This window comes from Leucopleurus acutus, assembly GCF_964270905.1.
Source record: "Leucopleurus acutus genome assembly, chromosome: 20".
In the NCBI taxonomy this organism is placed as follows: domain Eukaryota; kingdom Metazoa; phylum Chordata; class Mammalia; order Artiodactyla; family Delphinidae; genus Leucopleurus; species Leucopleurus acutus.
Genome location: NC_139162.1, coordinates 13887750 through 13911194, shown reverse-complemented (window position 1 = coordinate 13911194; position 23445 = coordinate 13887750). Strand labels below are relative to the sequence as shown.

The following is a 23445-nucleotide window of genomic DNA, read 5'->3' as shown; positions in this document are numbered from 1 at the left end:
TCCAGCTGAGAGCTGATACCAGTTCAGACGTTCTTCAGGACAGTGAGGGAGGTGCTACCACCAGGGGTGACAGCAGAAGGGACAGGGAGGCGATGGAGGCTAGGAGTCTTGCTTTTTTTTCACATTTCCAATAGTAATGATGTTCGTTTTTTTAAAATCTGAAATTTCCAAAAGAGAAACATTAAACGCTTATTTTGTATGAAAAATCTAGCACTTATTTTATATGAAAAATCTGACTCACAGGTTGAATCAGAGACAGAACAGAACGGTTCAGATTTATAAAATTAGTAAAGCAAGGATAATTTAGAATATAAGTGTTTTTCATTTCAACTGTCAGAAAAATGCTCTTCAGGTTTATTTGACTTGAAAGTTCAAAGAACACTTTCCTGCAATGTACACTCACAACCCAAACTTCAGTAAGGTCGTGACAATCATGCAAATAATTGAAACCCAGTAAGTGGACAGGTTGGAAAATGCAGTCCCATTTCCCCATCCTTGTATTGATTGTCTACACCAGCCTTCCCCAAAGGGTGTTACGAAGAACACTCATCCTACCAAATGCTCAGTGAAAACAAAAGCTGAATACATTTCAAAAATGTTCCTTACCATAGCCCCTTCTTCATGATTCCTCCTGCATGTTCTATAATTCAGGCTCCAAGCACCTTGTGGGTCTTGCTTTTACAAAAGAATTTCTCTTACCCCGACAGGTTTTAGATCCAGACAACCTCGTTGGTGTCGTTCAGATTGAAAACATCCTGATCTTTGCAGAGTCCTACGACGTTGCCTTGGACATCAGCTTCCCCAAAGGTCTGTTGACCCCTTCAAGGAAAGGGTGTTTAGAGGTCACATCTTTTAGGCAGTATGTTTCTTGTGTAGAGAAAGATCAGTGGTTGTTGGGGAGAGAGGTGGAATTTAGGTAAATAGTAATCACGCAAGTTCAAGTGATGTTAGCAATGTTACTATGAATCTTAATTTCTCCAACTGGAGACAACAAGGCGTGGTCAGAATATAAAATTTGCAGAGCTCTCTTCTGAACAGTCATCTGAGAGTGACCTCTTATCTGCCTGCCTGTGTTGTTTTTCTATCACTGCCCTAACAAATTACCACAAACTTTATGGCTTAAAACAATACATACTTATTATCTTACAGTTCTTTAGGTCAGCAGTCCAAAATGGATCTCACTGGGCTAAAAGCAAAGTGTTGGCAGGGCTGCGTCCCCCTCTGGAGTCTCTGGGGGCGAACCCATTTCCTTGCCTTCTCCACCTTCTGGAAGCCACACACGTCCCTCAGCTCATGGTCCCCTTCCTCCATCTTCAAAGCCAGCAATGTTGGGTCAGGTCCTTCTCACGCTGCCATCTCTCTGGTTCGCCCACTTCTGTCTCCCTCTTCTACTTTTAAGGACCTTTGTGATTACTTGGAGCCCACCCAGAGAATCCAGTATAATCTCCATTATTTTAGTCAGATGATTAGCAATCTTAATTCCATCTAATACCGTAATTCCCCTTTGCCATGTAGGCTAGCATATTTACAGGTTCCAGGGACTAGGACGTGGACATCTTGCAGGGGAGGGAGTGGGGGTGGTGCAGGGCATTATCCTGCCTACCACACTGCGCCAACACCCAGGTTAGGGCCCTCCTTCCTCCGATAGGTCTCCTACTCAGCAAGACTCGTAGAATGTTAAAGCTACATATTTGCCTGGATGTCATTAGTCTTATGTACAACAACACTTACTGCAGAATTATTTATAATAATGGAAGATTAGGAATACCCTAAATGTCTATCTATAATGAAATATTATTATTGTAGGAATAATATTGTAAATTATGAAACAGCCATATTATACAGCCATTAAAATCACACTTATGGGGCTTCCCTGGTGGTGCAGTGGTTGAGAATCCACCTGCCGATGCAGGGGACATGGGTTCGTGCCCCGGTCTGGGAAGATCCCACATGCCGCGGAGCGGCTGGGTCCGTGAGCCATGGCTGCTGAGCCTGCGCGTCCGGAGCCTGTGCTCCTCAACGGGAGAGGCCACAACAGTGAGAGGCCCGCGTACCGCAAAAAAAAAAAAAAAAAAAAAAAACACACTTATTGGGAGTTTTTAATTGTTTGGGGAAATGTTTATGACATAATGCAAAGTATAACAATACAGATGTATACGTTATATCCCAATTCTGAATATTATACACATGATTCAAAAATCTTTTTCAACACTGGGAGTTTTAGCTAATGAGAGACGTGAAAGGAAGAACAGTAGTCCTAGGATAGAAGCCAGAGGGAGCCACCCCACTGAACTGGGCGCAAGAGCAGTGTCTGTTGTTTGTTTACTAAGGCTCGATTACAAGAGGCTTTTCTAGGCACAGTGTTTTCAGAAAACAGATTCTCTGGAATTGTCGCCGTGGATTTTCCGTGTGAACTTCAACTGGAAGCTCCCCTGCTTCTCACTGCCATGCCCACTCATCCCACCCTTCCCCACCCCGGCCCCTGGCTTCTGCAGGAACTGAAGGAGGCCTCGATTTTGGGATTGTGAGGGTCATGGAGGAGGTGAAACAGCCCCTGCAACTGAAGAACCGTGGGAAACACGAGGTCATGTTCAGGTAACCTAAAAATCAGACAGCATGTGGTCATCCACATCCACTCATGGCAAGAAGTGTGTTGCCTGGGAGATATTTTTAAAAAGTCGATCAGGGAAATCATAAGAACCATCTCTGCTGTTAGCTCCTCTTGGCTTCAGGTGAATAGAATCCCAACTGCTCTATAGCCTGGAGCCACAGGGGTCTGGGGGTCGGGGGAGAGCCTCAGGGGGAGGTTGGGAGGAGGAGATACTGGGGTGAGGTATGGTCTTAGGGGTGGAGTGAGAGACCGGAGATGGCGGCCCTGGCCTTAAGCCATCCTGCCCTCCTTTCAGCTCCTCTCTGTTTCATAAGTTGGCAGTCTACATAGGATTTCATGTAAAGACCGAGGGATTTTCCAGTTTTCTTTTTTAATTTTAAGAACTACTGTATTATAGACTCCAAGTGGTGGCCTGGTGGAATAGAGCTCCAGCGTGTGCTCATCCTTGAGATTAAAAATGAAACACTAAATAAGGGAGATTCCTCAGAGAGGAAAGCGTGACGCTGGGTGCAGGGGGGGAGGAGGTCCCTCAGGCAGTGCCAGCACCTATGGCCAATCGATTTTATGGAAGGTCATCCCTCCCCCAGAAGAATTCAGAGTTGATAAAGGAACTTCCCCCCGCAGACCTGGAGGCATTCAGCGTATTCATGATAATTTCGCTTTAGTTCAAATATTGCCGAAATTAGAGCAGTCCCACCTCAATACTACCGTTCCTTAGAACCCTAAATTGAAATAAATAAATATAAATAAAAGCTAAACTGGAATCCTGCCCGTCGTGAGTTTTGTTTTAGATTATGACAGGGCGTTAGCTCTGCTCTTTTAGGCTTCATGGAACAATGGCACCCTTGGGTTGGAGTAAGTGATCAGGGTTCACTGAAGGGATGTGCAGGGGAGTGAGGAAGCACAGGCACCATGCACATAGCAACGAAGGGCCAGGTCTCCTGGACCCTACTGGGGATAACATGTGGGTCCCCACGGCAACTGCAGGTGTCTCGCCTCAGCTTCAGTTTCTTGCTCCAGCTCCAGTCCCCCTGGCATCTCGTGAGTCAGCTTTTCTCTGTGACCCTTCACCTCACCTGCATTGGGCCGTGACCTCACTTCTGAACACCTCTGTTGCATGACTTCTGCCCCCGCCCTTTCTCTCCTCCCTTAGATCCTCTGGCTTCTGCATCACTGTTGCCTCTGTGTGTGCTGCATTCAGTCTCAGAGCAGGGAGGGAGGAAGGAAGGGGGACAAAGAGAGAGAGGGAGACAGGGAGGGAGAGAAATGAATTGATTTAGTTGGTCCTTATCCAGCATCACGTGTTCCTATTAGACACAGCTCTCCTGCAAGGACCCCTCTTAACCGCAGGCCAGAGATGGCTGTCTTTGCCTCAAGCACCAATGCTTGGCCTGGTCAATCCTGGCTAAGGAGGGGTGGTCACAGAGTACAAAGCACAGTGAACACTGCTACGCATAGTGGTTAAACAGGGCTGGGGACATGGCAGGCACTTAACCGTCTAGAGTCTCATCTCTAGTGTCTTGGGTTCCCTAGATAATGACTAAAACTGACTTTTTATTCTTGCCTCTCAGCTTTTCTGTGGACTCCTTAGGGATTTCAGCAACCAATATAAGTTCCATGATCTCAGTCCAACCCAAGAAGGGCTCACTGACCGCAGTGGAAAAACCCACAAATGTCCAGGTGCTCTTCCGTGCAAAAAAGGAAGTGAAGATGGAGCACCAGCCAGTTCTGCGCTGTCAGGTAAGCGAGCTCAAAGGGAGGACTCACACGGTGGCAGGCTCGTGGGACTCACGCCTAAAGGAAGCGTACGCAGTCTAACCCATGCTCCGGGGGGGAAAGGGAGTGCTGGCCTGGTGGCAACCAGAGAGGATACACCAGGGCTTAGGGAACTATAGGCACGGGTAGGTCGGGTGGGAGGTATGCAGAGTCATCAGAAATTGACAACCCCAGAGCAGAAATGTGACCCCTGGTCTTCGGAAGAGACAAGACCAGAGATAGGGAAACTGAGTTTCAAGTCAAAGTGAAGAGAAGGGAAGTGAAAATGGGAGGCACACGTGGTGCATTTTGACCCACGGCTGGTACACGTTAAGTTTTATGTTAGCATTTACTCATATTGATGATGCAATAATATGAAGAGAATGATACAGAGAACTTGGCTTCATGTCAATGAAGAAAATACGGAGTGAAGTGGACAGTCATGGAAATTCTGGAGTTATGCTGGTGGCTGACATCTTCCCAATCCTTTTTCCCTTTCTAGATTATTGAGCCCAGTATCTCAGAAGGAGGTAAAGTCATTTCCAGCATCCCAATTAAGATCTCTGTGAATGCCGTGTTCTCCAGATACAGCATCATCCCCTCCTCCATCATCAACTTCGGGGCTTTGATCTGTGGCACGCGCAAAAGCTCCTCCTTCACCATAGAAAATCGAGGTGTGATCGATTTCAAATACACCCTTTATAGGCTGACAGGGGAGAGCTCCCTCCATCAGAAGAAAATGTAAGACAAGTATTTTCTTAACTCACACCGTTCCCTGGTTAATCAGTACTTCATATTTTACAATGAGCTTTCATATAGTTAATCTAAATTCACCCCCAATCCCCTTTTGTGGGTAAGGTTACTAAGGTTTAGAAGTGACTCATCCAAGATTGTGGAAGAAATCATCAGTGGATCTCAGTTCTGAACCCACATGTCTGACTCCAAACTTCACATGCTTTCCAACTGCTGTCCAATATATGATACATTTTAATTGAACAAATGTAAAATCTTCTGCATGGGATTGTGTCTGTTGTCCTGGTGCTCCTAGTGTGCTACCTTACTTACCAGTAAGTCATTGTCCTATCAGTCATTCTGTAGGATTTATAACAGCAAGCTAAATCAAAAGGAATCATAGCTGTGCTTCATCCTGGGGGATGGCAAAGGGTACCCTGGAAATCTGGACTAGAGAAAGCCTGGTGAGGGCCTTCTTTCCCGGGACTGTTTTTACCTTCTCCCCATGAAGACACTTTATCACAACAGCTAACTTAGTCATTGTTCCAACAGCAAAACTCTGTATTCTTCAAAAGGTGGCTGTCAATCAATTAATCAAAACCATTTACCTTTCTGAGTGCTTTTGGCTTTTATTTGTTATATTCCTTTTTGACAAATTAGGGATTGTTTTTACCAGTTCCCAGGCACTTTGTCTTGACTTTCAAATGAATTGACTTTCTAAATAATTAGTAATTTAAGATTGACTTCCTAATTAATTGTTTTAAATCAGACATACAGTTTTACGTTGTTTGTAATTGTTTTATATTTTTGTCGATCTCCTCTTCCATTTTGGCAAAGTTTGAACATACTAAGACATTTTTAATCAAACTGTCTACAGTCTCTTTCTTCCAAATCTAATTTCAACCTAATTTTTTATTACTTATTTTATAATTTAATAATGTTTATTTATAGGTATTATAATTTTGTTTTGCTTTAAATTGGTTTTAATTTTAATTTATTTTTCATCTTAGCATACACAAATTCATGCAAAGCACTCAAACTCCAGTTGTTCTGGTCATTAAGCAAGTGAATTCTCAAATATATAAAACTCTCAAAAGTTTAAAATTGTACCTCAAATACATTTGAATATTTTAGGTGAACTGGCCTCTAAAAAACCAATTATTGGGTAAACTAGTTTCGAGTGAAGTGAACACCTACCAAAACCTGTGTTTGTGCTATTGTTTACACTAAGTCTTAAAAACACCGTGACTCTAAATGTGAAGAAGAGGGACAGAATTTAATCTATTTGCCATTGCACTGTTTAAGTGATAAAAGATTTGAGGTCTACAAATAATTTCCACACACAACTTTCCAGTGAACTCAAGTAAACGTTTAAAATTATTATTTACTTGCAGTAAACTTCAATGTCCTTATGAATCATAGTTAATAAGTATAATTTCTGCCTACTTCTTTCACAACTGTTCAATGAGTTTGGCTGATGATGAATAAGCCGGCTATGCTCCCCGATGCCCTCTTGGGCAAGGAAAGGCCCTTTCCTCCATTCCAAGGAGAAGGGACCTTGCAAGCAGACAGGCAGGTGGTATTTAATGAGCACCCCAACCTGAGGGTATGCTCTTGCTTCTTTAAGCAGCGTCAGCCGTGTTAGACATGCAAGATCCCGGGAAAGAGAGAGCCTCTACAGGACTGGACCTTCTAAGGCAACCAAGTTCTCTGACTCTGTTCAGAAAGACGTAAATGCCACAAACCAGGTGAGCACCCTTTTCCTTTTTCACAGAAACCCCTGTGTTCTAGCAACAGAAACCTGCCAACTAGTTCTAGCAACAAATACCTCCCTAGGATAGTGGGATTTGAATTTTGAATATTCCTACTATGGCAGGAATATTAAATAGTTATAATGAAATATCACTTTCCTCTTGAAATAAGGAGTTATGGCTTTTAATTTGGATATCCTCTTTTGCTTTAAAACCTTCATTGGCTCCTCATTGCTTTAAAATTAGTTCCTACTCTTCATAAGTATTTCAATCAAGAATCATTTGTTGATATGAAATAGAAGCCCATTCAGATTGGCTTAAATAAAAGGAGATTGCAGCCAGTTAAGCCGACTGTGCTCTTTTCCCCATGGGGGCCCGGTGCGCAAGGGCTGCAAACAGCAGCCTCCTCGGTAGTGTATGCGGCCTGTTGCCTGTATGGGTTGCCCTAAGGGACCTTGGAGACAGCCCTTTCCAGTGGACATTTATGACTGGCATGCTGTCCCCAATCTAGGCTCCAGACAGGTATGCGTGGTGCCTCTGGAAAGCCCCAGGGCACAGTGACCAGGGTCCACATTGGCAAGGTCATAATGTCCATCCGCACCAAGCTGCAGAACAAGGAGCATGTGATTGAGGCCCTCCGCAGGGCCACGTTCAAGTTCCCTGGCCGCCAGAAGATCCACATCTCCAAGAAGTGGGGATTTACTAAGTTTAATGCAGATGAATTTGAAAACATGGTGGCAGAAAAGCGGCTCATTCCAGTTGGCTGTGGGGTCAAGTACATCCCTAATCGTGGCCCCCTGGACAAATGGCGGGCCCTGCACTCATAAGAGCCTTGGAGCCGCCCCCTCCCTACCCATGCCCACCAATAAACTCTACTTTCTTTTCCCTGTCAAAAAAATAAAATAAAAGGAGATTTGAAGACTTTTACATCTGGTAAGATGAAGTAGACATCTTTTTCCCTAGTCTTCCAACTAAGTACAACTAAAAACCATGGACATTATGTATAAAACAAACACAGAAGAATGAAAAATGGAGAGAAAAAATCACACCAGCTAGGGTCCTTGGGACCCAATAGACATCACAGTGATGAGTTCCCTGATTTCTTTTTGCTTCGTATACCCTAGATCGGGTGCTGAGGGAGCCAGCAATCCAGAAACATCAACAAGCACGGACCAAAAATGGCCCCAACAAAAGCCTTCTCCCACTAGCCAAAGGACCAGGAAAAGGTAGCCTAGCAAGACAGAAAACTTTCAGATAAGAACTGTCATATTACAGTCAAACATGACAGAGAAATCTGTGGTCCTACCCCACATATTTCAAGCAAAGGCCAGTGGGGAGCCGAGACTTCTCACTCAATCCAGGCTATAATGAGGTGCCCTGACCCCCTGCCAAAGTGATGTCCAAGAACACTCAGTAGGGAGCCAGACATTCATTACCCACCATCACCTCCACCATTGTCAATGGCAACACCACATGGGGAGCCTTGACTTCCACTCCAACCCAGTGGTAATGAGACATCCTTCTCATCCCCCCCAGGGGACCTCCTAACCCATGGAATCAGCAGAACAGTAATGAGACACTCTTACCCCTCCCCACAAGGGAAATATTAGTCAAAGACTAGTGGGGAACTGGAACTCCCACCCTAAGAAGTCCGAGTGGAGAATCTGGACTACTATCCCCACCTGGCAGTAACAAGGCAGTGTTACCCCCCTCCCCTGCCAGAGTGGTGTCAGAGAAAGCCAGCTCAAACAGAAGTTAAATAAGATCCAGAGTCTCATAATATAATACCCAAAATATCCAGGTTTCAACTGAAAATCACTCAGCATACCAAGAACCTGGAAGATCTCAAACTAAGTGAAAATAGATAAGCAATAGATGCTGACACCGAGATGCCCAAGATGTTAGAATTATCTGACAAAGATGTTAAAGCAGCCAGCATGAAGAACCAAATGGAAATTTTGGAATTGAAAAAGATGAATCACCAAAATTTAAAACTCAGTGGATAGGGCTTCCCTGGTGGCGCAGTGGTTGAGAGTCCGCCTGCCGATGCAGGGGACACGAGTTCGTGCCCCGGTCTGGGAAGATCCCACATGCCTCGGAGCGGCTGGGCCCGTGAGCCATGGCCGCTGAGCCTGCGCTTCTGGAGCCTGTGCTCCGCAACGGGAGAGGCCACAAGAGTGAGAGGCCCGCGTACCACAAAAAAACAAACAAACAAACAAACAAACAAAAACAACTCAGTGGATGGATTCAACAACAGAATGGAGGAAACGAAAGACTCAGTGAACTTGAAGCCAGAAAAATAGAAATTCCTGTGTCTGCTTCCTATTGCTCCCATAACACATCACCTGAAACTTAGTGGCTGAAAGCAATACAAATTGTTTCCCTTGTTTAAATTGTTCTGTAGGTCAGAAGTCTGATACAGGTCTCACTAGGTTAAAGTCAAGGTATTGGCAAGATACCTGCATTCTTTTCTAGAGACTTTAGGAGAGAATCCACTTTCTTCCCTTTTCCATGTTCTAGAGGATACCTGCATTCCTTGGTTCATGATTCCCTTCCTCCATCTTCAAAACCGACAATGGTGGATCGGGTCCTTCTCATATCACATTACTCCAGCCTCTTCCATAGTCACATCTCCCTCTAACTCTCTTATGTCTGCTTCTTCCATTTCTAAGGACTCTTGTGATTACATTGGGCCGAGGATAGTACAGGATACTATCCCCATCTCAAGGTTCTTAATTCAATCATATCAACAAAGTCCCTTTGCCATGTAAGGTAATATATTCACAGGTTCCAGGGATTAGGATGTTGACATCTTTACAAGAGATGTCCAATCTTAGGTGTCTTAGGATGCCCAATATAAAGAAAAAGAGAAAATAGACTGTTTTGAGTCTACTGAAAGTCTGTTTAGTCTAATGGGAAAAGAGTGAACAGACCCTCAGGGACCTGTGGAACTATAACAAAAAATCTAACAACCCTGTCATCAGAGTTCCAGAAAGAGGTAGGAAATAGGTAGGGCTGCGGAGCAAGCCAGCGTTTGCTATTAACTTAAACCGGCATTAGTATCAGTCAGGGTCTGCTATTCTCATGGTAACAGGCAACCCTAAAAGTTATCAATAGCTTTAAACAACAAAATTCTATTCAGTATTTCTCACTAATGTCTATGGGGGAGGAAGGAGGACACTGAGCTGGGTTGCCCTTACACTCAGACCCAGGCTTTTGGGTTGCCATGGCAGACAGAAGGGGACAGTGTGATAAATTACACATTGTCTCTTAAAATTACCTCTTGAAAGTGACGCCCTTTACTTCTGCTCACAATTCATTGACTAAAGAAGTCACATGGTTTAATGTAATAACCATGTGTTCAAAAAGCTAAAAATATATGATGAACAGCACTAATTAAAATTGATCAGAAGGTGTAGCAATACTCTTTCTTATTTTGCTTCAAGCAGGGGTTCCTACCCTGCAGTTCAGGGCCTCCCAGGACTACTGGGTGATGAGTGACACAAAGAGAATAGAAGCATTCTATTTTTTATGTCACTTTGGAGAGGCTTTATTTTATGCTACTTTCCCAAATTAGTTACAACTTTGGGACGCTCTCCATGGTTCCTCTTTCTTCTTTTCTTCCTTCCTTCCTCTCTGCTCTACTTCTCCACTCTTAAAGAAAGTGTGCTGTATTAAAGAGGGAAATGTATTAGTAATTACGCTACTTAAGTTGCTTAATAGTTCAAGAAATAACCTTTATTGGGTTACAGTGTTTGTAGAGCTATAATAATGTAAAAATTTGTATGCTGTGTTATTAGTGCATTTGAGAGAATAAGGTCAGAAAGTCCCTGTATAGACACAGGTAGGGTAAGGAGGAGGTGCTCGTGGATGGCTGTTTACATTCTAGCTACTACTTCACCAGTGAAGTGAGGAAAGAACACAGTTGGCATTCAAGCAAATGGAGCAGAGGATTCAGCCCAAACTCTGTTACAAAGTCTCCACTTAGTTTAAGGATATTATAATGTCCTTATAGGATATATGTACATATAATGCGGAGGATGTATAATACGCTATTTTAAAAGCATATGCAAATGAAGAAAAATGATAACTGGTCATCGAGCAATGGTGGACTAGCTAATTCTACCCTGGAGAAAAGTCTGATGGAATTTGTGGTGGTGGTGGGGTCAGGGTAGGGGATATTGAAAGGAGAGAAAGAAGGAGTGAGATTCTTTGGAGAAGGGTTAGGAGCCAAACTAGGAAGGCATATTTGGGGAGAGTTGAGCATGCTGCCTCTCTTCACTTTGGTGGGACTGATCAGCCTGAATAAACCTGGTACGTTGCCTTCTCCATCTCATCTCTTTGGATAAATGGAAAGCAACCATAGATGGAGGCTTTTCCTTGTGAATCTCTCATTTAGTGTTTCGTTTTGTTTTGTTTAATATTGGAGTATGGTTGATTTGCAGTGTTGTGTTGGTTTCGGTGTGCGGCAAGGTGATTTGGTTGTACCTACATGTGTGTCTGTTCTTTTTCGGATTCTTTTCCCATGTAGGTTATTGGAGAGTATTAAGTGGAGTTCCCTGTGCTATGTAGTGTGTCCTTGTTGATTATCTATTTCATTCATTGAGTGTTTTTTTAGTGTTGTTATAAAAGGAATATAGTCTTTTCTTACTCTAGTTGAAAAGTAAAATATTGATAGAAAGAAGCATAAACAATGCCTAATCCCATCACCCTGAGTTAGTTACTGATAATATTTGGCATATGTGCGCAATTGAGGTAATATATTAATAACTTTATACTATTTTTTCACCTACCTTTCTCATAAGCATTTTCCTAAGTCATTAAAACCTTTCATAAATATAATTTTGATTCCTATGAAATGTCCTATCATGTGAATGTACAAAAATATTTCCTTATTTTTATTTTGTGTAAAATAATTCAGAATAAACCTCTACAAAGCTGTTTTGTTTTCAAAGAATGGAAATTCATGTTTGTCCTAAAACATAACTAATAACATAAATCCACAAATAAATAAAGATCATGACACCAAAAAAACAAATAAATAAATAAAAAGGAGAGAAAAGAAAAGAAAAAGAAGTAGGTAGGGCTGAAAAGGCACTCAAGGAAAAAAATGGCTAAAAGCTTCCCACATTTGGCAAATATTTAAACCTACAAATACAAGAATCTGGGAAAATCTCTAACAGGACAAACCCAAAGAAATCCACACCAACACACATCATAGTCAGATTTCTAAAAACTAAAGACAAAAAATCTTGAAAGCAATGAGGGAGGACTGACTCCTTACATACTTACATATAGGGGGGAAACTATTTAAATGACAGCAGGTTTCTTACCAAACACCAGAGGGGCCAAAAGGAAATGGCACAACATTTTGCAAGTGTGGAAAGCAAATCACTGTGAACCCGGAATCTTATATCCAGCAAAGATATCCCTCAGAAATGAATGGAAAATCAAAATCTTCTCAGATGAAGGAAAACTAAATTTGTCACCAGCAGATCTCTCCTAAAAGAATGGCTAAAGGAAGTTCTCTAAACAAAAAGTAAACAATAAAAGAAGGAATCATGGAGCATCAAGAAGGAAGAAAAAACATGGCAAGCAATTATGTGGGTAAATTCAATAGACTTTCCTTCTCCTCTTGAATTTTCTAAATTACGCCTATCAAAGAAAAAGTTATAACATTGTCTGATGTGGTTCTAAAAGGATGTAGAGGAAATATTTTAAACACTTATAAAAAGCAGAGGGTAAATAAGCCATTGACAAGCAACATGCTGAACACTACAATTAAGGTGTGTATGGAGGGAGGGGCTCCAGAAAGATGGAAGAATGAAATCCTGCTGTTCCTGGTAGCTGTTAAAAGTCATTGACATAATCATTTTGTAATATATACAGGTATCAAATCATCATGTCATACACCTTAAACTTATACAATGTTATATGTCAATTATATCTCAATAAGCCTGAGGGCAAAAAAATAAGAAAGGAAGGAAGCTCCTAAGAACCAGAGAAGTATATGATAACACCCCATGTTTTGAGCACAGATGCTTTGCTAATTGCTTCATACACATTCTTTTATTGAAGCCTCCGGTGCTCTCAGGGTAAAGTGTTTAGCTTCATTTTACTGATAAACTAAGACTCAGAGAAGTCACTTGTCCAAGGTCAAACAGTTAATACGCAGCAGGGCTGCGATTCAAACCCAGGAGCATCTGACTCAGAAGTCCATAATCCTAACCCCTGTTTCCCATCTGGGTAAGTGTTGTACTATGTAGAATGTGTCTGTTCCCTTAGACCCCCACTTAACCATGACTGTTCAGAAGGAATGTGCATAGAAAGAAGTGCCGAGAAAGCCTGTCCCTGGAGCCCCCCCAGACTCTCCCTGCCTCCAGGAGAAGAGCTGGGCCCAGAGAGAGCCTGTGGCGAGAGCCCCCCAACCCCCCCCCCCACATCCAGTCCCTCTTGACACCATCTCATGACTCTGGTGGAAGGGCTCAGACTCTGCCACCCACTCTGCCTCTGCCCCTCCTGCCCCTCCCACCCTTCCTGCAGGCTCGCTGCACCCTCGGCATGTTCACCGTGTACCCTGGGTTTGGCTCCATCTCTTCCGGAGGAATGCAGGTCGTGACCGTTGACTGTGTGGCTGACCCTGTGGGAAGATGTGAGGAATCTCTAGCGATTGATATCTCTGACCGAGACCCAAGAGACCAGCCCACTGGCATTCCTTACAGCCTGTTGGCCGAAGCCTGTCAGCCAGGTACTGGGCACTCAGATGGGACAGCACCCCTTAAAAGACCTTCCTTCCTCTGTAAGAACCCCCTCCCTTGCAGATGCCTAATAGACGTGGCTGGGCTTCTTCCTTTGGGACCTTAGATCTTCCTGTGGTGTCTTCAGCCATATTTTTCCTTATAGACTTACAGGGCATGCACACCTAGAAGGGGATGTGCAGCTTTAAACTCCTGGTCTTCCTGAGTTTGGTCTGGGATTCTCAGATGGATATTGTTACCTGGGAATGATGGTACAATGGGATATGGCACAGAACCCAGAAACACCAAATCCTGCTCATGGCCAGGCCACTCCCTGTAACATATGCACAGAGAACAGTGGTCAATGACTGAGTGTATTACAACTTTAACCCAGAAAGAGCTCAGATGAAGCACGGAGACAGCTCCTCTTGCTCTGGCTGTAGGTCCCCTGCAGCCTCTCACCAAAGTGGGCCCAATGCCTCCTCCCTTCCTCAGCTCACCCCGGATCTTATCCTCCTTACCATTGGGAAGAAAAGGTGGTTGAGACCAGCAAAAGCAGTCCAAAAGAGGAAGAGAAGACAGAATTTGTCCCATCCCTCACACCTTGTGTGAATTCCCCTCTGTGATTGTCCTTTGCTGGAGTCTAAACCTCCAAATTAGGAATTGCAGAGAGCAGGAATCGAGCTCTCAGCCTTCATCTCACAGCCTTCCCTCCACTCCCCAGCTTTCGTGACCGACAACACCACCTTGATATTTGAGGAGCACCAAATCTGTAGCAGCGCCAACCTGTACAGCATCCTGCAGACCATAGAGAGCGGGGGACTGTTTGTGGAGGATGAGAACAAGTTCATCTTCTGCAATGTCCTGGTGGGCCATCAGGCCAAGGCTCGGTTCAAGATCTCCAACGTGGGAAAGATCGCCTGTGACGTGAACATTGTGGTTAAGCCCGTCTCCAACAAGGTGAGTAGCCCCAGTGGCCCCGGCCCACCATGGTTGGCATAAAGCCAGGGCAAGAGCTCTTGGAAACCCCTGCTCTGGAGCCTGTATTGTGAATGGGGATTATCTGGCTCTCAGGCCCCCTGGAATTTATATGAGGGGGCATATGTTTATCCCAGTGGGCGTCTCCTCTGGGTACCTCTCTGATAAACTGGTTCACGCGATGGAGCAGTGCACTCCTCCATCAGACACTCACGTGTCTACGGGACAAAGCACTGTGGGGAGAGCCAAAGATCGGGTCATGAAGCCTGCTCAGGTGGCATGTTGGTGGCGAGGGAGATTTGGGGGGTGTCAGACTAGAAGTGTAAGGTGAAATGGTGAGCATTTATTGACCTCCTGCTGTATGTCGAGCACTGTGCTAAGTGATTTTCATTTATTATCTCATTTCATCCTCAGAAGTTTGTAGTATCAGATTTTGTATTATTATCCCCATTTTATAGTTGGGGAAATTGAGGCTCAGAAATGCTGAATTCTTCCCCTAGGTCCCAGAGCCTAGGGATATAAGGCTTGGTTTAAAGCCAAGCTTCATCTACATGCAAGGTAAATAATAAGTGTCCATCTCAGGGTCTTCCAGACCAAAACTGCCTTCCCTATCTAAGTCAGACCATACTGAGACCCTTTTCCCTCGCAGTGGAACAGAAAATTCAGGGTACCAAAAGAGAGGGCTAAGTCAGTGGGTTTCACTCACCCGTAATTTCCAGTCGATGTACTGCAAACACTGCCTAGTGTCAGCTCAGCCACATCAGTTCTCTGCCCGAAGGTAGAATCTCGGCCCAGGTGACCCTTGTGCCCCAGAGTTGGTCTTGTTCTCATGGCTGATGGCGGTAGGGAGATGGCCGAGAGGGCTGGTCTAGTCTAGAGCCAAAAGTAGTGTGCATTTCCGGGAGACTGTCACCGCAGACAGTTGAGAGACGGCTTGAGAGACTGTTATCACTTTCTGACCTTTTGGGGACAGGAAAGGGCAGCTTTCTCCCTATTCTGTTCTAAAAACATAAAAAGTGAGCAAGCCTGATTTCTAAACAAAGGTCGGTTTTTAACAGGGATTTGCAGGCATCATGTTGTCATCTTCCTCCTTAATTTGCAGATTATTCCTTGGAAAGAGGAAAGAAACCTTATGCTCTCAGCTTAAGCACAAGAAGGAATAGTCAGTGTTGAATCCCACCTGCCTCCCGTGAGAATAAAAAATCCTTTTGAGGCCGTTCCAGGGGTTCCTACAGTCCCTACAGTCTTCCCCAAACACTGGCCTAAGACAGGAGCAGAGAAAGTGCTACAGAAGCCAAAGCTCTTGAAGTTAGAAGGAGCAGAGACCCACTCAAGATGGCCCCAGCATAGCAAGGTTTGCTTCAGTGAATCCGAGACCTCACACGCAGGGCAGAACACAGCGTGTAGCCAGAGGTCTGTGGGACTGGAACTGTCACCCGAAATCCAGCTTTCAGAAGACCAGCCGTGGCTCCCCATCTGCCAGGAGCCACGTGTCTCTCACACATGGCGTCTCCATTGCTCCTTTCTCTAGTCTGGCTTCCAGCTCAGCCCCACGTCAGCAACCACCAGGGGTCTCTGGCATCTTAATTTATTTGTGTGTGGGGGGTGGTGGAGTGGCCAGGGGATCTGACTATCTGAGATATGGTTTAGTTCATCTGTTTGAGTCCAAGATCACAGGTCTGGCCGATTATTGCTCAGGGGCGGGTCCCTGAGCACCCAGGCCGCTCCTTCCAGAATCATGACTGTGCAAGCAGTGGGACATGCCTACTGCAGAGCTTAGAGGAGGGAGATGTCACAGCAGGGCTTGTAGAGGCGAGCAGCAAGCCTTGTGCAAATGCAAAGTGGCACACACCCCGATCCCTGCTTCCTCCCCGCCCCCATCCAGATCTTTGCCCGCATCACTGACATCTTTGAAGTGGAACCCAACAAGATGTGTGTTGCCAGCCGCTCACATGCCTTTGCCACGGTGTCCTTCACCCCACAGACCATGCAGACCTACCAGTGTATCTTTGAGGCCACCTTGGACGGCTTGCCCAGGTACCAGCTCCCCAGCTCCCCCTCCTCCAGCAGGGCAGCAGGCCACACTCTCTGTGCAATGTCATTCCTGCCGTGCTAGGCTGACAGGCCTTGATCTTTCTGTTCCCTGCAGCAACCTGGCCAAGAATCAAAGCCTCACGTTTGATATTGTTGGAGAGGGGAACCTCCCTCGAGTGACCGTTGTGCGGCCGATTCTCTACAACCAGTATGGAAACCCCTTGCTCCTCTTTAAGAGGCTTCTGCTTGGTCATTCAGAGACGCTGCCTCTTGTCCTCAAGAACAGTGGCACCATCCCTGCCAAGGTACTGCTGGAGGGCGAAGCATGGGGTGAAAAGGGAGAATCATTTAGAAGCAAGACTTCTGACATTGGGGTTTCTGCCATCCCTCACTCGTGAGGGCTTCTTTGATGTTCCTCGTACGTTAACCTGGGTAAAACATGGGACATTCAGAGGGGAATTAGGCGTGGTCTGATTACATAGTACACTGATACATGGTACACTGATAATTACTGTGCAAGGCAGTGAGCAATGATGATACACCAAGCTGAGTGGGTAGGATTATGGGTGTTCTGAGTGTCTTCCTTATTTTTTCACTTTTTTTCTGTAATGAACATTGCATTTGTAATAAGGAAAAAAGAAAGGAACTCCATCAGGGGTGAGAGATATAACATCAGAAGGGACTTTTGGTTCAGCAATTATGTTTTTATTTTACAAAAAAAAAAAGAGTGATAAATTGTGTAAGTGTTATACAAAGAACTGTAGGACTTTTGAAAATAATCTACTCCCATCTAGGGGAATCCAGGAAAATTTCACTATAAAATGACTTTTGAGCTGGGCGTCGAAGGGTATAGCTGGGCTTCGTAAGTGGGCACTGTGGTGAGTGACGCCTAGGCAGAGAAAGAAAACTGCAAAGACAAAGGCACAGAAGCAAAAAAAAAAAAAAAAAAATTATAAGGTACAAATAGGAACTAGTAAGCACCAGCTTTGTGAGAGCATAGGGTATAGGTTGAAGAACAGTGAGAGATAAAAATAGAAGGGTAGCGTGAGGAGACAGTTTGTGGAGGGCTTTGGATTCTACCAGACATTATTACTGTCGTTGTTGATGTGGTTAGGACCCATTTAGCTTAACCCAGAAGTTACCATTTTTATTGCTCTCCATTCCTGCATCTCCAACCTACCATCTGAGATCCTTTTTCTACCTACTGAAGAATACTCTTCAATATTTCCTTAATGCAAGTCTGCTAGTGGTGAATTCTCTCAGTTTTTATTTGAAAATCTCAATGTATCCTTTATTTTTAACGTAAATTTTGCTGGCTGTAGAACTCTGGGTTGGCAGTTGTTTTCTTTCAGCAAATGGGAGATATTATTCCAGTGTATTCTGGTTTCCACTGTTATGGCTGAGGTGTCAGCTTATAAGTCAAAAATGTTCCTCTAAGGCAGTCTTTTTCCCCTGGCTTTGTACCTTTGTATTTGTTTTCTGCAGTTTTACTATGATGTGTCTAGGTATGGATTTCTTTTAATTGATTTTTCTTGGAATTCACCAGGCTTCTGGACTCTGCAGTTGATGTTTTGAGTCAATTTTGGAAAATTCCTGTATGTATTTTCAAATATTGTTTCTATTCCATTCTGTCTCGTCTCTCCTTGTGGGAAGCCACGTCAATGTATGGAAGGTCTTCTCATTATATCCTCTGTGTCTCACAACCTCACTATATTTTCCATCCATTTTTCTCTGGGCTTCATTTTGCATGATTTCTTTTGTTCTGCCTTCAGGTCATTAACTCTCCCTTTGGCTATATCTAGTTTTCTATTAAACCTTCCATTCAGTTCTTAAGTTATTATATTTTTCAGTTCTAGAATTTTTATTAGATTGTTTTTCAAGTCTGTATAACCAGTTTCTATGATTTCTAGTTTCATGCCAAAATTGTCACTTTTATTTCTTGAACACAGTAATCACAGCCATTTTGCAGTCTATACCTGATAATTCCAAAATCTGAAGGCCCAGTGGGTCTAATTCTGATATCTGCTGCTTCTGTTCATTTTTGCCCATGTTGTCTTGTCTCCTCATGTGCCTGGTTATTTTTGATCATGTGTTGTATTATATTTGAAAAGTTAATCTAGAAATAATTAGGCTAAGGATGTAGTTTTATTCAGAGGCAATTTGCATTTGCTTCTGCCTAGCACTTGGGGGCACTAGAAATACAGGATCACCTTAAACTGGTTTTAGAGCTTGAGATTTTCTGTGTTAGACAGACAACTCTGAGCAGGATTGCTGTCCTTGCGAGAGCTGCTTTATATCCAGCCTAACTTTTGTCTTACTGTGCAGACCTTTGGGGTCCTAGTCTAGAGCAAAGAAAACACTCCCACCCCTCACAGGACTTTTGCCCTCTTAACACCAAGAGACCGTCAGAAAAGCACAGTTCAGCCTGCCATCTGCCTCTTCCCGACTGGCAAATGACCCAGGTCAAAAACAGCCCAGAGGGCTTCCCTGGTGGCGCAGTGGTTGAGAGTCCGCCTGCCGATGCAGGCGAGCGACACGGGTTCGTGCCCCGGTCCGGGAAGATCCCACATGCCGTGGAGCGGCTGGGCCCGTGAGCCACGGCCGCTGAGCCTGCGTGTCCGGAGCCTGTGCTCCGCAACGGGAGAGGCCACAGCAGTGAGAGGCCCGCGTACCGCAAAAAAAAAAACAAAAAAACAAACAGCCCAGAAAGTTAGGCTGGCCTCTCTAGACATTCCAGATCTTGGTCTGGTTACTCTTCATTATCTTCTTGGCTCTGTGATGCTTCTGAAATCGGGGGGGGGGGGGGGGGGGGGGGGGGGGGGGGGATGGAGGGGCTGTTTGTTTGGTTTTTGTTTTGCATTTCTTTACTGTCTTGAGTCCATATTACCTAGGTTACCATTACCCTGCATGGTTTCCATTATTGTAGCTCTATAAAAGGTATTAGCACCCATTCCCTGTTTTTCTAATCTTAACGATTTTTTAACAGTCTCTCAGATGAACTTTAGACATCATGTTATAATGTTCCTCACAAAATCCTATTGGGATTCCTATGCATTATTTAGGAGGGAATTGCTACTTTTAGAGTATTTAGGCTCTCCACCAGGAACAACATTTAGGATTCCAGCCCATTTATTTACATCTTCTTTTATGTCAATATTTTTTCATATGATTCCTCTGTATAGTTTCTTATTAAGTTTATTTCGAAATATATATATTTTTATCTCAGAAGCTTCCTGTGTGATGTCACTATTTCTTCCTTCTTCGTGCCTCATTTTTTATATTGTTCAATCTTATTCGTGACGGTGCCAGCGTTACTGTCTTCTAAAAATGTCTGCTGGTTCCTCATACATAAAATATGATATATGGCTTTAGGTTTTTTTAATCAGCTACATGGCTTCCAGTGGGCTATAAAGCATCCCTTTTCTACAGGTACGTCAGATGTCCACCTTGGTTTTCTTCTTATCTTGGTAGGACACTCAGCATGACACTCTCAGGCAACTAATGTGTTAGTACCTAGCAGATACTGGTTTTTAGGAACTCACATTGATGCAGGCCCTCACAGAATGACGAATATTCATTTCCATTTTACTAGTCTAGTGTATATTTCACAACTGCCTCTGTCAATAACAGAGGCCTTGGCAACCCCATTTTGACTGGGTAATCCCAAAGTCACCTATACTGTCTGGACCTCTGGTTCCTTATTTGAATAGTAAGGGCTGAGCTACATTTTTGTTTGTCCTCTCCAGGTATAATATTTATTACATCTCTCTTAGTAAGAAACTCAGAAAAGTGGGCACTAGGCTCAATGATTTTTTTGGGTACTCCCCCAACAGCACAGTATCTCACTGCAGTTCAGAACTCATGAGCAGCCTGTAAGCTTAACACTCAATCTTATTTCCCTTATGCCAGTTGCATGTTGACCTGCAGGACCAACTAGGAGTCTTCTCCCTGAAGGGGAAGCCGTCCACCTCCTACATCTACATCATAGAGGAAAACAAACCACAGGCAAAAGGTAAGTAGGGCAAGTATATCTTCTAGAGAGCAATGGGTCCCAGTAGCTCTTTTGTTAGAGGACTAACGTATACCCAGCCAGAGTCAGATGCCCAGTCTCGTCACCAATGGCCTCTCTAGGTGAGGCTCATTCCCACGTGAGGGCTGCTATCCCTTGAGTCCAGGTCTTTATGGATACATCTTCCTTTAATCTGGTTCTAGATCATGTCTCTCTCTTCTCGTTGCAGCAAAGAAGGCTCACACAGCCTCCCTGGTTGTTCCTCCTGGAGACACAGCTGAATTTGATGTTGTTTTCCACTCCCAGAAGGTTGGGAGAATGGCAGGCAACATCCACTTGTCAGTGATCAACAACCGGTACGAGGAGACAGTCATCCACATGGTGGGAGAGGGGTACGAGGATGACATCACCTTGGACAACATCCACGGGCTGGTGGCTTCCTCCAGCCAGGAGGCCTCAGATATCTCTGAGATCATCGAGGAAAACAGGATGGAAGACTTCGTGGCAGGTGAGAGAAGCAGCAGTGAGGTGTTGACACCTGTTGGCTTGTGGTTCATTTTAAATAAGAATGAAATTTAAATAACAGGTTGGCTAGCTTCCTGGGAATTTAGGACTGAATCTCCTCTTTGTTACCGTATGCTCCCGCATGCCTGACTCAGTCACTGCATTCATCCACGTGTTCCCTCAAAGAACAGCTGTGGAGCATCAGTGTGCATGTGCCTGGAGTTCCAAAGAGTAATTAATAAGAGAGTCTGTCCCCTAGGGAGCTTATTCTTTGAGCTCAAATTCCCATTTAGCTAATAAGAGAAATTCAAGTTCCAGATTAGCTGAAAAGTGAATACATGTCTCTCTGTAGTTTTCCCTGTCTGTATCTTTTAGCTGGCTTGCATTGGCATCCTGTTTCATCTGTATCATGTACCCTAGACATTCTAAGAGAAATGGCGGGCTGGGTTAACTAGAGAAGGCGTAGGTTTGTGCCACCTCTAGAAGACCGTTCTCCGCAGCCTCACTACTCAATGCGCTGTCTGAGAACCTACAGCATCAGCATCACCTGGGAGTTGCTAGAAATGCGAATTTCACACGCCTCCCCAGCACCTCAGCCCTACTGAATCAGAATTTGCGTTTAACAAGATCCCCAGGTGACCTGTGTGGACATTAGAGCTTAAGACATGCTGCTCTGCAGTTTATCAAGCACTGCGGCTTCATTTGGTTGATGATATTCTTTCGGTAGGAGAATATTTACTTCTTCATTATTATCAAAACGCATTTGCTAAACACCCTAATTGTGTGGCTGACTGCTATGAAGTGAGTTATAAACACAGTCTCACAGTTTCTCTAGGAGCTTAATTATAGTCCTGGAGTGTAGCCCTAGGCAGTCCGTACAACATGGGTTAAAATCAGTGCTCCTCATGTATCTGGTGTTTCACCTCTGTTTGTAGCTACAGGGTGGCATCTTTCTTATCAGGGGTCAAGCAGGAGCCAGCAGTGAACCCAAGTTCAGACATCAGATTTCATACTTACAATAGGGTTACCAGATTTAGAAAGTCAGAACACAGCAGTCCCCATTTTTTTAGTGTATTTGTGTCCCAAAATTTTGCATGGGACATACTTATACTAAAAATTACTCATCATTTACTTGTAATTCAAATTTAATGGGGGCTTGTGTATTCTGTGTGGCAATTCCAGCCCTTAACAGTACTGTTTCACCAAACAAATGGAGTTGGCGGGCGGGCAGTGGGGAGCTATGTTTTCCTTTGTACAAATGGAGGTGAGGGCCAGAGTGGGTGGGTGGGTGGGTGGATGGTTGGATGGGTGGATAAGTAGACTATAGGAGAGAAAGCTTGCTGGCGAAGGACTCCAGGCGTTTCCAGTATAACCATCCAAGGAAGGTGGGGTTGCATGAGGGTGAGGCACAATGTCTTTTAGGACCTGCCTCCGTGGGGAAGTGAGCCTGCAGAGGAGGCAAGAGGGGACTCACTGCCCCCTGCTTCTGTCCCTTAGCTGCTCTGGTGAACCACATCCAGTTTGGGGACTGCCACATTGGAAACAGCTATAATGTGAGCTTCACAATCACTAATCACAGCCAAGTGAATGTGATACGGTTCGAATGGCCCCTTTTAGCCACAGTTTCTTTCTCCCCACAGGTAAGTGAAAACCAGTCCTTGTTTTCTGCACTCCCTTAGGCCTAAGCCAACCCCAGTTTGATTGTCGGCCCATTCCCACAGATACATAGGATGGGATGGATGCATCCCTCACTCCGACCTGGTACCAGAAATGTCCCCTCTGGCCTAAGAGCAGAGAATGAGGTCACCAAGACTGATGTTGAGGAATTCCATGGAGACCTCCATGGATGAAGACAGGTCCCAGTCTTCCCATCCCCACGTGTAGACCTGTGTCCCCCATGGTGTGTGTTCTTTGGAGCATTTTTCCTGCAAAAGTGGTTCACCAAAAGCTAAAACGGGGGTGGTGGGTTTTGTGGACAACAGAGATTTAGAAAATGTTACATCTTTCTCCTACAGATTCTAGATGCCCTTCAGCATATTAAAACGTAGTCAACTTTGTTTTACCTGGAATTTTCTAACCCCTTCTTTGAGTGTCTCACAGCACACATTTTACGATTTGCTAACCAAAGCTCGACCTCGAACAAGGCCTAGGACCACGTAGCAGCAGAGCCTCACCTCTGGCCAGCACTTGTTTTTCATAGACAGCTCACTTCTGAGTTCCCTGGACACCGGATGTATCCATGGCCTCTTGCTCTGTTTCAGCCACTGAGTTTGTTCAAGCACAGAACTCTAGGGGGTTGGAGCGAGGAGGGTTGGGGACCCTACTTTGTCACCT

At 44.4% G+C, this 23445-nt stretch overlaps 1 protein-coding gene across 3 annotated transcripts in view; it reads left to right on the top strand.

The window, feature by feature from the left end:
- Positions 1-23445, top strand: part of HYDIN (HYDIN axonemal central pair apparatus protein) — a gene marked incomplete at both ends in the record, with an annotated part of 352197 nt that overhangs the window by 283901 nt on the left and 44851 nt on the right. For 2 of the 3 annotated variants that reach the window (XM_082863052.1, XM_082863050.1), the window contains 12 exons: positions 708-807; positions 2496-2595; positions 4183-4351; positions 4869-5107; positions 6729-6846; positions 13393-13597; positions 14311-14546; positions 16450-16601; positions 16714-16903; positions 20508-20610; positions 20837-21115; positions 22609-22751. In XM_082863052.1, the coding sequence (XP_082719178.1) occupies positions 708-807; positions 2496-2595; positions 4183-4351; positions 4869-5107; positions 6729-6846; positions 13393-13597; positions 14311-14546; positions 16450-16601; positions 16714-16903; positions 20508-20610; positions 20837-21115; positions 22609-22751 (2034 nt within the window). Of the gene's footprint in view, positions 1-707; positions 808-2495; positions 2596-4182; positions 4352-4868; positions 5108-6725; positions 6847-13392; positions 13598-14310; positions 14547-16449; positions 16602-16713; positions 16904-20507; positions 20611-20836; positions 21116-22608; positions 22752-23445 lie in introns of all 3 variants that reach the window. The other variant, XM_082863051.1, reaches the window with a different exon arrangement.